At 37.4% G+C, this 17,946-nt stretch overlaps 2 protein-coding genes across 2 annotated transcripts; one reads left to right on the forward strand and one right to left on the reverse strand.

The window, feature by feature from the left end:
- Positions 1-2,665: 2,665 nt before the first annotated feature.
- On the reverse strand, positions 2,666-12,409 carry LOC139935973 (PDZ domain-containing protein 11-like). Its single transcript, XM_071930640.1, has 7 exons — positions 12,351-12,409; positions 10,954-11,053; positions 10,267-10,353; positions 9,939-9,995; positions 9,269-9,367; positions 8,512-8,572; positions 2,666-7,276 (listed from the first exon to the last, which is right to left on the reverse strand). The coding sequence occupies exons 2-7, from the start codon at positions 11,023-11,025 to the stop codon at positions 7,215-7,217; spliced, it is 438 nt and encodes a 145-aa protein (XP_071786741.1). The 5' UTR covers positions 11,026-11,053; positions 12,351-12,409; the 3' UTR covers positions 2,666-7,214.
- LOC139935972 (small ribosomal subunit protein eS1-like) lies at positions 12,392-16,855 on the forward strand. Its single transcript, XM_071930639.1, has 6 exons — positions 12,392-12,542; positions 12,940-13,043; positions 13,815-14,002; positions 14,570-14,778; positions 15,467-15,576; positions 16,404-16,855. The coding sequence occupies exons 1-6, from the start codon at positions 12,481-12,483 to the stop codon at positions 16,532-16,534; spliced, it is 804 nt and encodes a 267-aa protein (XP_071786740.1). The 5' UTR covers positions 12,392-12,480; the 3' UTR covers positions 16,535-16,855.
- Positions 16,856-17,946: the final 1,091 nt, after the last annotated feature.

Consider the following 17,946-nt stretch of genomic DNA (forward strand, 5'->3'; position numbering starts at 1 on the left):
TTTCTGAGGGATGGGTGGTTTTTAAACAGAAGGTCGGGTATTAGGGGACATTCTTTGTGGCAGGGCTTCCTCCTGGCCACTCACTGGCTTGGTATTTTAAATCTATTTTGTATCTTAATGTATCTATTAAATAATAAGTAGGGTAGATCTGGCCTTAGCTTTCGATCCAAACCGGACCTTCTTCAGAGTTGTATATTCAGAGTCATCAGAGTCGTAGTTAAACTAAAACTAATTAGAGTGTTGAGAATATTTATCCAGATCCCGACTAATGATAACATGCAACTGCCGAGTTGCAATTTTACTTTAAAAAAATCTGCCATTAAAAATAGAATAATGATTTTAAATAGCAGTTGTGAAAGGTTGTTTTGATAAATATTCAAAATATGCCTGAGAATCCTCTCCATAGTCTCGTGTGCAAAGATTTAACACCTTCCTTATAAAGGGACCCAAACCACTTACCATCAGACTATACAACATATGTCACAAGAGTTGTATCACACTAAATCCATCAAGTGAATCAATATCTTAACAATTTAACAGTAATGGCTTGGTATGCTTATTTGCATAATTGATTAGTGAGCAAAAGTAGCCTGTGAAAACTATACAGTAATGTTTGGCCAGCTGTCCCCATGGTCATGGAGTAAACACTACAGGCATACAGTGTTATAGAAAATTGGTCTAGATGTTTCAAAAATAATGTCTGAGAACAGACCGTGGTTAAAGGATTTGGGTACTTTTTCAAAATGTCCTTAGATTTACATTAAACTTACAGGGTTTGAAGATAATGATAGTGGAAAGCTTCCCTTCAAATATTACTTTTAATGAGGTGCTGTACTTTTTGAGAAATGAGTAAAACAGTGTAATGAAAACACATTTGTAAATGCTTAAAATAAGTTTGGTCTCATGAGACCAAGATTATTTTCATGACATTGTTTTACTCATTACCCAAATACCGCAGCACCTCAGCAGGTAATATTTTCAGGGAATCTTTCTACTATCATTATCTTCAAACTGTGTAAGTTGCGTGTCAAATATGTGGACATTGTGTTTTTTTTCCTACAAAAAGGACATACACCCTTTAAATGCACTGTAATTAATAAATGTTTAGCATAAAAACTTACTTGGTAATAAGCAATGGAGAGCTGTTGATAGTATAAAATAATGTGAGAAATGGCTCCCTCTGCAGTAATGTAGTTTTTGAGAAAGAGGTAATTTCTCACTTAAATAATGTAATAGTTCAGCTGAAGTCTTTTAGTATGCATCTGAAAGCATGCAAAGTTGTGCAACAAGGGTGTTTTTTCTCTTCATTATTCTCTTGCAACTTCGATGTCCAATTGAACCCAAATTTTCTGGTCTTTGACAATTACCAAACGAGTCCATGATAATAAATTACCTTAGGCAAAACATTTTTTTAAACTGAGGCTGGTTTTAAAGGCAGGGTGTACTTTTGGTTTACTCCACAAGTTAATGACCATAAAAAATTACACATGGGAGAGCTGTCAATATTATATAACATTGTTAGAAACGATCCCCTTTGAATTTTAATAAAATTTCAGAGAAGGGTAATTTTCCACCCAAGTTTTTTTAATATTAGAAAGGCTTCTGGCATGAAGCAACCTACTTTCCCTTGGCTTCATCTCAGGAAAATAGAATGCTACAAGGGTCACCTCTGGAGTTGTAGTGTTAAAGGCATTGGGAAAAAAACTTACTTGGTATAATATGAGCAATGGAGAGCTGTTGATAATATAAAACATTGTGAGAAACGGCTCCCTCTAAAGGTAGTGGACACTATTGGTAATTACTCAAAATAATTATTAGCATAAAACCTTTCTTGGTAACGAGTAATGGGGAGAGGTTGGTGGTATAAAACATTGTGAAAAACGGCTCCCTCTGAAGTAACGTAGTTTTCGAGAAAGAAGTAATTTTCCACGAATTTGATTTCGAGACCTCAGATTTAGTACTTGAGGTCTCGAAATCAACCATCTAAACGCACACAACTTTGTGTGACAAGGGTGTTTTTTCTTGCATTATTATCTCGCAACTTTGACGACCAATTTAGCTCAAATTTTCACAGGTTTGTTATTTTATGCATATGTTGAGATACTGCTAGTGAGAAGACTGATCTTTGACAATTACCAATAGTGTCTAACTGTCTACTGCCTTTAATGGACGAGAAAGTGTAGATTCGTGAATCTACACTTAAGAGTCTATTCTCTGACATAAACTTTTTCCCCAATTGATTTCCTAACAGTTTCAACAATTTTTTGTTCTCAATAATATTCAGACTTTTAAGTCTAATTAAAATTAGCCTATCTCATTTCGTGTACTTTGTCGAACGACAGAATTTGTGACATGTTGTCACCATTTTGCAAAATATATTGGCAAACTTAATAGTGCTTGCAACATCATTAACAATAAATAAATGCGTTACTAAAGTGAATTAAAATATAACATTTTTTTAGCTGTGTTTTGCTGCACATGTTATTTTCAGCTTGGAAAGACAGTAATTTTCAAGTTGGATTTGAAACTAGTAACTTAAGTTTGTACGAATCGACCGTTTAGGAGTGTAGATTAAAAAGAAAATGGTACACTTTCATCAATAGAGTGATGTCAAAGAAATAGTTTAACACAAGATAGTTGTTTAGTTACAAAAAATAGCATTTATTTCAGATTCACACACATGCAATAACCAATGTTAAATTCTACTAACATACAGTATGGACGTAGCCAACCTCCACCGACATCCAACATTTTTAACTCTCAATAAATTATGAACAGGTCGTTTCCCTAAGCCTTCAACCCCCATCCCGAAGGATAAGCCCATTCATAGTTGGTAATGAACTACGGGCATAGACCTTCTGTATTGAAGGAGGGTTTAGCTGTAGATTAATGATGTATGTAACGGCTTTACACATTATACATTGGGTCACTGACGTTCGTTATTTAACCCTCACCAATTAAAAATTACTCACGCTTTGTTTCACTACTATATAAGAGGCAAAACATTGAAGTACTGTGTTGTACATTTAAGTTCTTCTCAAGAAGACATTTGTTTATTTAAATTTCACTTAAATTTAAAGGCACTGGACACTTTTGGTAATTGCCCAAGACCGGTATTGCATCAATTAACAAATCTGTGAACATTTGGGCTCAATTGGTCGTCAACAATTGCCAGAAAATGATAAAAGAAAGAACACAAATCTGTGTGCTTTCAGATGCAATATAAACAGCTTCAGGCCTGAAATATTTTATTATTTGAGTGAAAAATTACCTCTTTCTCCAAAGCTATCTTCAGAGGGAGTCGTTTCACACAATTTTTTTTGTTTTTTTACCAAGTAAGTTTGTGTGCAATTTATTTTTAGTAATTACCGTTAGTGTCCAGCGCTTTAAATTTAAAGACTGTATGTGGGTAGAGATTGTGTTCGTACCAATGAACCATTTCACATAGCTTAGGCTGTATTTATGATAACCATATGACAATCATTTAAACCAGCCAAGGAAATGGCTCATAATCGGGTTTTTTTATATAAAACCAAATTAAACATTGGGCGCCGAAAAGCTCAACGGGATGGCAGTGTCCAACAAACTATTAATAAAACCATGGAGGAAGCGTACAAAGAAAGACTCAATATATTGAACTATTATTAGTAAAAACCATTAATTATCAGATAAATAAGTTATAATTGCCAAAAATACTACCATAAAAATTGAAAGACGGAATACACTTCTAAGTAAAAGCCATCACAATTAATTAATTAAAAAATACACACACAATTAAGTTATTCATACCATATAGTCATTAACATTATGCAAACACTGATTAACAATAACAAAATATCACCATTATGTAATCACGCAGTTTACTTCAATAAGGCATTTGCGAGTTAGATTTGAATAACGTCTGGTACAATGACTTGCTTAATGACAATGTACCGCTTACATTTGAATTCCTCAGACTACAGAGACAGTTGCTATGTCAAATGGTTCAGGGCAAGCTTTTGTATAGCAACCTCCAGATGAGTAAACCTGTGTACCATTGTGCAATACACATCCATTCAGAATTGAGTATGGGGGTTCACCGTCTCTTACGCAACGCAACTACGCATAAGCTTGCCCGACTCATAGCAACTGTTTCTATAGTCTGATGAATTCAAACTTAAAGGGAAGGTACACGTTTGGTAATTACTCAAAACAAATATTAACTTAAAAACTGACTTGGTAACTAGCATTGGAGAGCTATTGATATTATAAAACATTGTTGGAAACGACTCCCTCTGAAGTAACGTAGTTTTTGAAAAAGTGGTAGTTTCTCACTAAAATATTAAAAGACTTCTAGCTAGAAGTCTTTTATTCCTATCTGAAAGCACACAAATTCGTCCATCAAGGGTGTTTTTTTTTCAACATGTTCTCCTAACTTTGATGACCAATCGAGCTCAAATTTTCACAGGATTGTTATTTTACGCGTATGTTGAGATACACCAAGTGAGAACACTGGTCTTTGACAATTACCAATAGTGTACCTTCCCTTTTAAAAGTAGTAACTTGTGATCAAGGATGTCATTGTACCAGACAATATTCAACTCTAACTTGTAACTGGCTTAAGTGTCTCAGTTCAACACCAACCATCCTCTCTGCAAGACTCAAGTACATTTAAAAGTGCATTCTGAAATCGTAATATTCATCATTACCATCAGAATATTAAGTAGTGTATAATAATGGAATATTCTTGTTTAAAAGTCCTGAAGATTTATGTTTTTTTTTGTGTCTGTCAGAAACTTTGCTCTTGTTAACTTCCATGTTTTAAAATTAAAATTTAGTTGAAGACTCGCTAAAATACAGAAAGTAGTTCATTCATCAGGCACTGCCTTTTGAATTAGTGTAAAATATTGGAATATTGTTTTTTTTTAGATAGAATTATAGAAGATTCACCAATCCTTCCAGCGGTCTGAATCTTTGTTCTCATTAACTTTGATGTCCATGTCTTTCAATTGAAAACATTTAACTTGAGATTCTCTAAAATACAGAAAAAACTTCATGCTGGCATTGTGGTTATTTTGGCATGACAAACTTTCAAAAGCACAGCCATAAACTTGCACACATAATAAAATCACACAAGTGGCAAAACACCGCATTAACACTTTGGGCCCCTACTTTAGCTTTGTATCTTAGGTACCAGCAATCTAACAGTCAATGAAAACATCTTCAAGGTGACTCAAAGCCTTGTAATATGAAATTAAATCTTCTAAGTTTCTTTGCGCCATTAAACTACCAAATGATCATTACAGTTATTAAAAGCAAAGTAGGGTATTCAAATGCAGAGTTAATCTTCAATTTTTACGCTGGAGCAGTCACTAGTATTGAATTCATGCATTGCGTGTCAAAGACTTATCCAGACTACAGCAGACTCTCTGACCATTGTTTGTTAAGGTTTTGCCTGAAAATCATATTCAAATGTCTAATATCAAGAATGAAATACATTGCAGACCATAGCATCCATTGCCCCTGGTCTTGGCCTTGGTGCCCCATATACTTTATAGATTTGGTCTGGCTAGAACATACAGCCTTGGACGGAATATTTCTATAATGTGACCCTAGTTACTTAAATTCTGGTATGAGTTAGGTATGTCTGTAATCGGGATGACTGTGCTACAAACGGACCCGGTCTGCACACGTACATCCAAACACCCGCCGCACCACGTCTAGTCTGTCCGTAGTACGATCCTACCTCCTTCTCATTTTAAGTACGTTGCCACTCCGGCTCATTGCAGGACGGGTTGGTCACCAATCAATTTTGAGCAGGCTCAAAATTCTTGAGCACCTTCCAGATCAAACCCGTCCATGAAGTTTGTAAACAGACCGTAAAAAGTTGCTACTGCAACCACTTCCTTTGCATACAGTTTTGGCCAGTTCAGCTACATTTTTCAAAACGTAGTGAGAACGAGTTTGGTATGATGGGGGTATTAGATAAATTCTAATACAAACATGCAGTAATGGTGGATAAACCAATGATTTGTTGAAATACTCTCTTGAAACATTCCTCTATCCCATTCAATGTAAATCCCTTTGCTCAAAAGTCGCAATTGTACATCCATATTACAGTGAGTGCGTTCGTTTAGCTTCCCTGGGTCATCCCCCGGTCTTCCGCGGTGCGTTTGAATAGCTTTTGACGTCATTCCAGGGGCTCACCCAGGTCAGCCCTCAGTGCCCTGCTTGTGGAGTGGGTCACTTGGGGGCTGGCCCCAGGTAAACGATGTCACTATGAGAGCGGTGAGTGGTATCGTTTAGCTCTTGTCGGGGGCTCACCCGAGTGAGCACCACGGGGTAGACCCAGGGAAGCTAAACGAACGTACCCAGTAGCATCATGTATGCTTATGAGGTAGATAAGTATTGTATTTCACTAATTCCAGAGAGACTCACCCTGTAGATCGTCCATGTGATGCAATCTGATCCACCCTTGGAGCTAATGGAACCCTCTTAGACTTTCAAAGTTTTGAAAGAAGCCTGCTAAATTGTTGTTATTATGTATTCATAACTGTCAGTACATGTATGTCACAGTACGAAGTTTACATCACCTTCACTTATTGTCAATGTAACAGATTTAAGTTTTGTCACATTCCTAAGTACTTGACCCATGTTATTTGAAAAAAACCATTGCTGTTTCAGAACATTTATGATGTTCTTTACAAATTTAAATCTGACAAGTGCTACCGACAGTCACAATTCTCAGATTTTGTATTCCATTTGCATGTATAACTATAAAGGATTGACACAGTCAGTTGGTTTCAATTACCAAACAGACACAATCCCTTTATCATGGACGGCAACCGAAGACTCAATTTACAAACTTTCCCAGATTTATTAGCCCAGCCTACACCTAATATATTTACCTTAAAAACACTATTAAAAACATTCCCAAAGATATCTTCTGTTAGTTCAAAGTAATACAAGTGATGATGGGCCTTGAATTATAATTCTCCATCTCACAATGCAAGAACTGCAAAGATCTACCCGTTAGTGTAAGTACATTTACTGTGTGCTATAGTAACAAATTAGTAAGCCTTTGAGAAAGACTCTGCTAGGGTCGAAATGCCAGGCCATTAACTATTTTAAAAATTGTTTACTCATCTACTTTTGTTTGTGACTCATCCTCGTTGAAGACATAAGACATTTTGTGGGTGTTTCTCAAGGCGTTTAGAATCAGTCTTACGTCATGGTCAACTTCCATTGTTGGAATGATGCTGTGGTGTCTCCACTCGCTCATACGTCTTGTTGTAACCTACACAATCAGGAACATAAATGGCAGAAATGAAGTGCTATTACTTGAGGTTGTAATGCACCTTAGGGAATCAGTGCCAATTTATGTTAACAACACCAAAGTAATGGACAGTACATCAAAAGTACAAGAATTTTATGACGGTGGCAACTGGCAATAATGCCTGATCTAATAATAACAATATAACGCGCCTTTTGCCAAAGGATACAAAGTGCCAGGTATTATAACTGCAAGGAGTGGGGTGAATTTTGAGATATAAGACCTAATCCTTAAGCACCATGTAATGGTTTACAAGGTGCTGTGGCGCAATATGCTACCAATCCAGCCAGGAACACCGGGGCGAACCCCTTCTCTTTACGATAAGTGCACTGGGTTCTTTTACATGCGTTTACACAACACATGGGACCAACAGCTTTACGTCCCATCCAAAGGACGAAGCAATGGTTATGTGTCTTGCTTAAGGACACAAGTGTCACGGCTGGGGATTCGACCCACACTCTGCTGATCAGAAACACCACAGTTTGAGTTCCGTGCTCTTAACCGCTCGGCCAAGACACTCCCACATCTACAGAATATTCTTGTTCACTAATTTAGGGAGTCTGGAAAGAATGTGTTAAATTAAGTAGTGTTTTGTACCACCCCCTTACATTTAAACGACAGTAACCACTACCTTCACCCCGACCCCCAGCAGTACAGCCAGTCTGGATGTAGATCTTTCTCGCCCAGTCAGCCACCATATGTGGGATGACTGTTGGTGAGGAATGCACTAAACAATTTGATTCACCAAAACTGGTTGTGTCATATTTTCATTACAGAATCTTCCCTGGCCAGTAAACTCTTGATTGACCGCACAAGTCTGGCAGTCTAATTATACCCCAGTAACAAAATACACTACAAATAAGTGCTTGTTTAACTTAGAACCCTGATGGTGGTTTTTGTGTGAGAATTCATTGGCACCCCGAACAAAGATATTGACACAATAGGGACACCGCCAATATAGGGCTAGATAGCTCAGTTGGTAGAGCGCCGGCACGTTAATCCGGAGGTCGTTGGTTCGAATCCCACTCTAGTCAATTCTTTGTTCAACCCCAAAAAGAATTAATTTCTCACACAAAAACCAGTGTATGTATACCTCTTATGTTTACTTGTAAACAACACCAACAATAAGTTGATTTGGATTTCAAATAAATCTTTGAAGAATCCCTAACTAGGTTCGGAAGACGTAACAAACAACTTACCGAATGGACTATATTTCAGCTTCAACTCTATTTCCTTGACTATCTTGAGTTTCTTAACTGCCTGGGAGAAAACAAAATCATACATTTATTTTAAAAATCAAGCTCATTACTACAACAAAACCAAATTAATGTTTGTACATCCTGTAAAATGGTCAACAATTTTGCCTAGTTTTGGATGATTGTATTCCACTAACTGTTACAAAGATGACAGAGTCAAGAAACCAAACAAATTTATACGTGAAACTTATCTCAGCGCTTCAGCTAGTTCCACTGCACAAACATTTGTACCAATCATGCATGTCATCTCACTGTACCAAGATATCCCTTGACAGAGAAGTTGACTGCACTTTGTAGTTTGTTTCTCATCTCCTTACTTAAGAATGCAATTATTTTGCATAGTTTGATCTCATCTCCTTAGTTAAGAATGCAATTATTTTGTAAGCCGTATGTGATGTGTGTTAGCACTGTATACTAAGTACTTTTCAGAGCTCTGTTAAACAAAATTACAGGCATATTACTCGGGTGGGATTCAAACCCATGACTTTTGCAATTCTAGAGCAGTGTCTTACCAACTAGACCACTGAGATTACCCAGTAGCTACAGGAACTTAGAATCATATATTTTAGCAGCGTATACCGCATTGATTTAAAAGATGTAAATTTACAAAAATAAAATGAATATTAAGTTAGTATCTTTCTATCTAGAGACATAGCTTGAATGTTTTGTTCATGGTTTTGATTTAGAGAAACTCCTATACCTCATCATGGGTGATATTTGTAAAGTCTTCTCCATTCACACTCAGTACAAGGTCTCCTCGTTTCATACCCACTCTGAAAGCGCTGGAATCAGGAATAACCTATAGACAGAAAAACAATCAAACTTAAGATTTGTAGTTGTGTCTTGCCTTGCCTCGCCTTCCACCTCTGGCACCCCGGTTTGAATCCCTTCAAGGGCATTATGAGGAGTGGATTTTCCCTGGAATAATTCTCTGGGGTTTTCCTACCACATCTGAAAGTGAAATTTCTTCATCATCTTCTCGTCTCGCTTGGCTCTAATTAGAGCGTTGAGAATATCTATCCAGATCTACAAGACTCTATGAAAGTCAAAGCCTTTACATATTTGGGAAGATAATCACTCTTAGTAGTAATGGCAATACAAACTTAATAGGATGGCGTATTGTGAGAACCATTTCACTTGAAGTAATGTGGTTATGGAAAAGGTATCAGTTTTTATCCCAATTATATGAATCTGAGAAATGTTGCTGTCAGATACGATTCTCAGATTGTGTGTTCCAATAAAAAATTATCTTAATAGGTTTAAAAGTTTGATCTTTTAGACCATGTGTCATTTTATTACATTATTGAGCAATTTTCCTTGCTGTACAAACTGTCCAGACTGTACGCAGATAGATTGTGATCTTTACTTACTTTTGAGACGTAAATTCCACAGCGATGTTCTTTACCTCCTCTGATGTTAAAACCAAGCTACAATTGAGACAACAATCAAGTAAGGGCTTTAGTTACATCATATCATAATTTCAGGGACATTAACTCTAGCAGGATGGAATCAATGTTCGTGTGATAATACCATCACAGTTATTGCTGTGACACTGTATTCATTTGAAACTTTTACAAGTGACTTTTATTGTATACTGTTTTTATAATTTTGCCTGATGTATAGGGTACATAATGAAGGACCATAGTTTGCCACAGGCAAATTTGAACCAAGTTTCATTTTGGTAGCTGTGATAATTACCTGTCCTGTGTGCCTATTCCTAGTAAAGCGAACTGATCGTAGAAGAAATTGAGTCAGATTATTGTCATAATCAGGGTGCCCAATCCTCTGTTGATAAAACAAAACGGTTTAATAGATTCTGATGAGAGTGATGTGTTTGATATGCGTAAACTTCTTCTTATATTTCGAATGTGGTGTCCTCGGTCAATGATAATATGATCAATGTCCCTGTTCCTTATGCATTTATTTCATCTACTGTCACAAACCCAATGTCCTGTTCCTAGTATGTCTACATAAGTCAGATGACCTCTTTGGGCTCGACCTTGCTTGGGCTCACAAAGGACATAGTCTGTACTTCCCACTGTACAAATAAAAGTGTAGATTCTTTATCAAGAGAGCTTGGCAATATCGATTCCAATATCACTTCTAATAAAATAAGTGGTCTTCGTCATAGGAGACTACTTGATTTTCTTCGACTAAAGAATGTTAAGGTTATTCTTTGCGTTTGAAGACAATATCACTACCCGTTGGTTCCTGAGTTCTGTCTAAGCACAGATTAAAGCCTGGTTCATACCTCTGGGAAGGCGAATGTTAAAATTTTGACATCACAAGTTGCAAAACATTTGCTGCGAAAACAACCCTGTGACATCAAAATGCGCTTTGCAACTATAGGAAGTTTGAACCAGGCTTAAGAACCAAGACCCGTACCTCTTCAATAGGAATCCATGCTGGTGGATAGTCATATTCTGGTAGCTCCACTGCAAGCTGTTCTCTCCTCATCTTGAAATACAGTGCAGAAACTTATTCACTTTAAACAAAAAAAATAGTGTTAGATATCAAATTATAGATAAATAAGGGAATAAAAGGGTAGTGACGAGTTCTTATACGGCCGTTCAAAGCCGGCAGGGTCGAATTGCCGTGTAATAAAGGCCCGAGCCTGAAGATTCTGTTGCGCGTGGGTTCAGTGTACGCGCGCGCTTAGAAATAGATAACGCGCGCTTAGAAATAGGAAGTGCTGTTACATAGCTATGAATTGCGCGTTCCGCGTGATAATCTTGCGTGTCGACAAGTGGAAGCCAGCCGGTTATAAACACTGTTCATTATCAACCGTTTAAACACCCCCACGTGACGCGCTCTCCACCTATAGGAGTAGAGAAACTGTCTGGGGTGTTTATGAATAATGGATTATACGTAACAGTTGGTGACATTAGTTGCAATATCTTAACCCCCTCCTGCAAACATCGGGAGGACGGAGGGCTCCGATTATTACATCTTATAAGATGTATTTAGGGTGTAATACTAATAATCCAAGAAGGCCTCAATCCATCCAAAATAATAAATAATATTATTATTAAAGATTCACACTCACTGTAACTAAAAACAAGTAAACTCGGTGTGTTTTATGATGAGCTGCAAGCATTTTAAAACAATCAACTGTCATGACAGTCATTTATGATGATAGAAGTTTAAAACAAAAGAGGAAAAGAGGAACACTCCTAATCATGGAGGTAGTAAACGTGGAATGCAAATCTTTCTGGGTCTGGCCAATTCAAAATTGTTACCACAGAGGCCTCAATTATTTTTCCAACTAAGGGCGACTTTGCTCAGGTGACATTGTTTACGGGCGCTTTGTCAGGGGGCGACTTTGAAACAACCTGGGACAAGCCGGTTAGGGGGCAACTTTGCAAGGGGCAACTTTGCAAGGGGCAACTTTGCAGGGGGCGACTTTGCAGGGGGCGACTTTGTTGGGGCCGAGCTGGAATTAAATGACCAACCCCCGTGCCAGACCCACGAGCCATTTTGAGATATGGCAGACACAACTACTACCACAGAAGGTTTGGTTGGGTTAATGTATCGCCCAAACCAAACAGTACACTCATATCACGTCCGCCATACCTTAAAAAGGCTAATGCCACAGCACCAGTCAGTGCATGTGCGATTTGACACTGCACTCTCAAATGTAAACAAACAGTAATTTCTCTGTAAAAACCACTTTCTAAAATCTGTCAATACTTGGCCCTACACATATGGAGACAGTAATATGTCAGCTACCGAGTCATACATTGTACAACAAAAAAGATCAAAAGCAAATAAAGAAATCTTACCATCATGTTTTGATCAGCCCGACCGAGAAAACCAAGTGAGTTTTAATTTCAACAAAATTCGCCGCAAATTGTCGGTGTCATCAAGAGAGGGCGTCCTTCACAAGGCCTCTTTCGTCCTCACGGTCTCAACATGGCGGTCGGCAAGAATAAGCGACTGACTAAAGGAGGCAAAAAAGGTTCCAAGAAGAAGATGTAAGTTGAAAATACACAAATAAATGTTTTCTTTGATATTTGTAATAAGCTACCATGAAAGTTTGAAGAATTTTGATGTGTGATTGCGAAGATGTTGAGAGATGAAAATTTTCGATCGACGTTTGTGTTTTGTACCATACACTGCCTATGCACAAATCGGTGCTCGTTTATGGCTATCAGCTAGTGATCGCAGGGCCTACCATTTTATTTTAAAAACCTGTCTTTCATTTTGGTAAAATCATGATGGTAGGAATATAAGTTGTCCAACCAAGTACCAGGCCTTATTTACTTACACTTGCTATAGCAGTTATCTGAAATTTGTCAATTTTTATCATAATCAAATTCAATGTCGATATATTTTAGTATTTTATTTTTTGGTTGTAATTTTACTTTGTAGTGTGGACCCTTTCACCAAAAAAGAATGGTATGATGTGAAGGCACCAGCTATGTTCAATGTCCGTAACATTGGCAAGACACTCTGCTCAAGAACACAGGGAACAAGTGAGTTCTTGTATTGCTTTTAAAAGTTATAAAACAATTTAAGTCCAGTTGTCGACTTAAAATTAAATCATTAAATTATACACAATCTGCTGAATATAAATATAATGAACGTGTTCATTCCAATGTTATTGTTGATTATAATCAGCTTTAATGTTATTTTTTGCAACATATAGGCCTTATTATTGTTAGTTTGTAAACCTTGAAAAAAATTATATTATTTAATTATTACATGTCCGTTTGCTTTAATAATCGGAACCGACATGACCGATGGTCACTAACAATCTTGTGTAGAAACCCTACCTGTGTAATTTTGACAATTTTTGTTGGACCTAGTCCTAGCTAGTGACCTGATTTGACAAATTTATACCTTTTTTTCCAAATCATGACACACTCTTAAAACACAGATTCGATCTTCAGTTTGTATATTTATAATTTTCAATGATGAATCAATTTAGAACACATTGCGAAAATCTTGTTAAAGAAAAAATGAAAACATTTTTACCAGAGATTGACTGACCGAAATGACCTGGAACCTTGCAAAATGCAAAATATGCAACCAATGCAAAACATTAACTGCACACATAAAGACAAGCGCCACTTTTCGCTGATTGGTCAATATATTGAGTGCTGGGTTTATAACCTCGACCTGCCATCCACATTTCACCAACATTTTGGTTGATCTTTTTGCATTTGTTTTTTTCAAGATTGTTTCTTTAGACGTAATGTGTTTTGTTATTAATGAACCCGGATTTTGAAACTTGTTTCTTTCAGAGATCGCTTCTGATGCACTGAAGGGGCGTGTATTTGAGGTGTCCCTGGCCGATCTGCAGAACGATGAGGTTGCATTCAGGAAGTTCCGTCTGATGGTTGAGGAAGTACAAGGCAAGAGCTGCCTCACAAACTTCCACGGAATGAACCTCACCAGAGACAAGTACTGCTCCATGGTCAAGAAGTGGCAGGTAAGGCATTTCAAAAGCCGAGTTGAACATACATTTCTTGATCAAGCTAGACACAATTGACAAGGTTCCCCATAATATTTAAAAACTGGGGCATTCTGGATCAACATTTGGGAATTTTTGCCAAAGGAAGCTAAATTGCATTGAGGTCAATGAAATGTTTTCTACTTAAAAGCCCTAAGGTGCAGTCCGGAGCATTATAAATGGTGGTTTTTTGGTGTAACTGCTGACATTTGCACATATTTTATCAGCAAGCGGCTTATGCTTCGGGAGAACCCTAATTACGGAATGATATTTTCTTTCCCAGTTTCATTTTCAATCGGTCAGCTCTAAACAGATTTTTCATTCAAAAGAATTGTTTGAAAGTTTACTAGAACTGGGAAAAGCTCATTTGTGAAAGTTACAGATAGCAACTTGGGTTGTTTGAAAAAACTATGTTAATGATAATAATGAACACAACAAACAGATGTAAAACACCCCAACTAAGTTGAGATTAGTGTTAGTTTTAAGCGCAGTGTTCATAATTACTCTTATTTTATGAGGGTATTTTGGGTCACTGTTCTCCAACAGACAATGATCAACGCCAACCTGGATGTCCGTACCACCGACGGATACCTCCTGCGTCTGTTCTGCGTTGGTTTCACCAAGCGTCGTCAACATCAGATCAAGAAGACGGCGTACGCTCAGAGCACACAGGTCCGAGCAATCCGCAAGAAGATGGTTGAGATCATGCAGAGGGAGTGCAGCACCAGTGACCTCAAGGATGTCGTCAACAAGTTGTAAGCACTGATCATGAATACTTTCCAATACCAATGGTTTTCATAAAGCCTGTAAACACAAAAACCTGCTAAGCCAAGTAAAATCTTGCTTAGCGAAAACATTTACCAGCCTGCATTTCATAAAGTTTACATTGTTGCGACTGGTGCCCCACTCATTTTTTGTGTGTATTAGCAAAAAGCAAAATGGAGAAACAATGGTTGGACACTATTAACAATGTTTCTTTGGGGTTCCCGCTGCTAACACATAGGATTCAAACTTTCTCTAGCCACTCGAGCCTGATACTGAGGCAACAAAGATGATTGCCTCCATGCCCCTAGGTCATTGCCTTGGTGCCCTTAAAATGCTCTAGTAGAAATAATTGGTGCCCTTGCCCCATTCAAAAACGAAACATACAGGCCTGTGGTGTAGTTGTAAGACATCTGCTCTAGCAATGCAAAGGCTGTGGGTTCAACAGAGTGATTTGCCTGTGGATTTTTCACAGAACTCAGGGGGGGGGGGGACTGAGTTGCTTCATACACATCGGTGAAAGGGTGGCAAACAAATAATATTCTTTAGCCCGATGCAAAACTAACATCTATTAAATATTGTTTGTGTCTAATATCTGGTTGATGCAGACATTTTTTAATTGCATATTTATGTCCTTTTTACAAGTATTCACAACATTTCATGTGATTGTTTTAATGATAGGATCCCAGACAGTATCAGCAAAGAGATTGAGAAGTACTGCCAGGGCATCTACCCCCTCCATGAGGTCCATGTACGCAAAGTCAAGGTTCTCAAGAAACCAAAGTTTGACAGTAAGTTATTCTGTGATTTTGTTTGTTTATTTTCCATAAGCGATGAACACCTTTGGTAATTGTCAAAGACATGTATTGTCACTTGCTGTATCCCACTTGCATAAAATAACATATCTGTGAAAATTTTTGAGAGAAACAAAAACACCCTTGTTACACAAATTTGTGTGTTCAAATTACCTCTTTCTCTGAAACTATATTACTTCAGAGGGAGCCGTTTCTCTCAATGTTTTATACTACCAGCAGCTCTCCATTGCTATATTGGGGCATTTGTTATAAAAATAATATGGTTGGAAAGATCTTTTAATATAATGATTCACACAAACATCTCAATTGGTTCTACTAAGTTGCAGACTTTGTTAGTTCATGATGTAAAATAAAAACCACACAATTTCAAGGCGTATTTGTGTGGATTAAATTATTCTTTTCAAACATCTTTCCAGCCAAAGCAAATGCTTTTTTCCAGCCAAAGCAAATGCTTTTTTCCAGCCAAAGCAAATGCTTTTTATCGCTCAATCCAAGACAGTGTCCTTTTAAAGCTCTATAGATGATTTATTTATTTCGTTCCAAGGAAATGCTTTTAATGAATTGCATAAAATTCTCCAGAAGACGATCAGAGCATACTGATGGAAATGTCATTTTGAAACCTACGGTTCTTTTCAGAACCACCCCAACTCAATTAGAGATTATCATGACATGGTGTTACCGCAAACCTTACTAGATCCTAATTCCACAATGCAAAGTTTCAAATCCTACTTAACAAAACTTTACTATGATTTCTTTTAAACAAGCCATGACTAAAACCTTTGTCTTTTGTTTTTGAATTTCAGTTGGTCGTCTTATGGAGCTCCATGGAGAAGGAAAGAACGCCGCTGCCCCCGCTGTGCCTGCTGTAGCAGCCGACGGTGCCACAGTAGAGAGACCTGATGGCTACGAACCACCAGTGGTTGATAGCGTTTAAATAATCAACACACATATACCACAACCGCATGGCAGGTTAGAAAACAGCTGCCAGAAATATTGCTCAAACAATGAACTCACAGTATCAGAAATATCACCGAACTGCTACAAGCAAAGAAGCAAACTTTTCAGATAGCGTCAACAAGTAAACCTGACGTCTTTGTGTCTCTTATTACATTAGTCAGATGATAAAGATTGAGAATATCCTTCCTCTCTTCCCTAAAATTGTGATATCTTTAAAGGGTATCGTTTACAAGAGATATCTGGCTTTGTATATTACTGTGGAGTTTGGATGAAATAAAACAAATCAAGTCTATCTGCAGATATTTGTTTGTGTTGTTGATTGATGTCTTGAGTCACTCCTGCTTGACTTTTTAAGGCTAATTCATTCATTCAGTCGATGCGGTCTCCCATTGCTGTATGCAGCTCCTCTCATTGAAGGCCTGAGTCCCGGCACATAGGTGTCCACATAGGTGTCGACAGGTGGTTTTTGGTCTGCCACTAGAACAATGTCACTGAGTAGGTGCCCATAGACTAATACAAAATTGTCACACCATAACTAAGGGCAACAGGAAACATTATCGTCCAGCAATTTTGTGTAGCCAAAAATAACCCAAATCGTGATTTGTGAGTAGCAAGCAACCGATTCTTTTTGTATAGAAAAATGTGTAGACAACTTGTTTTGTACACACTAAATGCCAAAATTGAGTAGTAACAGTTACATTTTGTGTATTATTTTGCTCGCCTGTACAAGGGAAATCGATCGCCGGGTAATGTACAATGACTGAAATGAGAGGTTGCAACTGTTCAATGAAAAAAAAAATTGTAATTTGACCGTGGACAACTCAGAATTTTGACAAGTGTTACAAAATGTGGCCATCTGGTTTTGTTTTGCATTTAATTCAAGGCTTTCATAGTGTTCCAACCTCAGTTGGCAAAAACTTGGGCTGTGATATTGCAAAAGAGAGACATTTGCAAGTCTTACAAAATGATTTCTTAGGTATTCTGTAATGAAGGAGTTCAGATGGTATGCCATATATAAGGAAGACACTGAGTGTGGGAATTAAATTGTATCAAATAAAAATTGTGATGAAAATTTCATGCAGAAATGTTTCTCAGATTGACAACTTGCCAAAGGTATTCCCTTCCGTTCCATAAATTATGGAGGTTATTGGTTCCTAGTCGAAATCCAGACAACTGAGAATTTGATACATGACAAGTGAACAAGTTGTGTTTAAAGGATTTGGGTACTTTTTGTTTAGTGTAAATCTGTGGACATTGAAAGCTTACCCCTTTAAGTATTACTAGCTGAGGTGCTGTAGTTTTTGAGATGCTAAAATATTTTTCGTTTAGAGCCAAAAATTATTGTTGTGACTTGTTTCACTCATTCCTCAAAAACTACAGCACCTCAGT

This window comes from Asterias amurensis, chromosome 4 (assembly GCF_032118995.1).
Source record: "Asterias amurensis chromosome 4, ASM3211899v1".
NCBI lineage: Eukaryota > Metazoa > Echinodermata > Asteroidea > Forcipulatida > Asteriidae > Asterias > Asterias amurensis.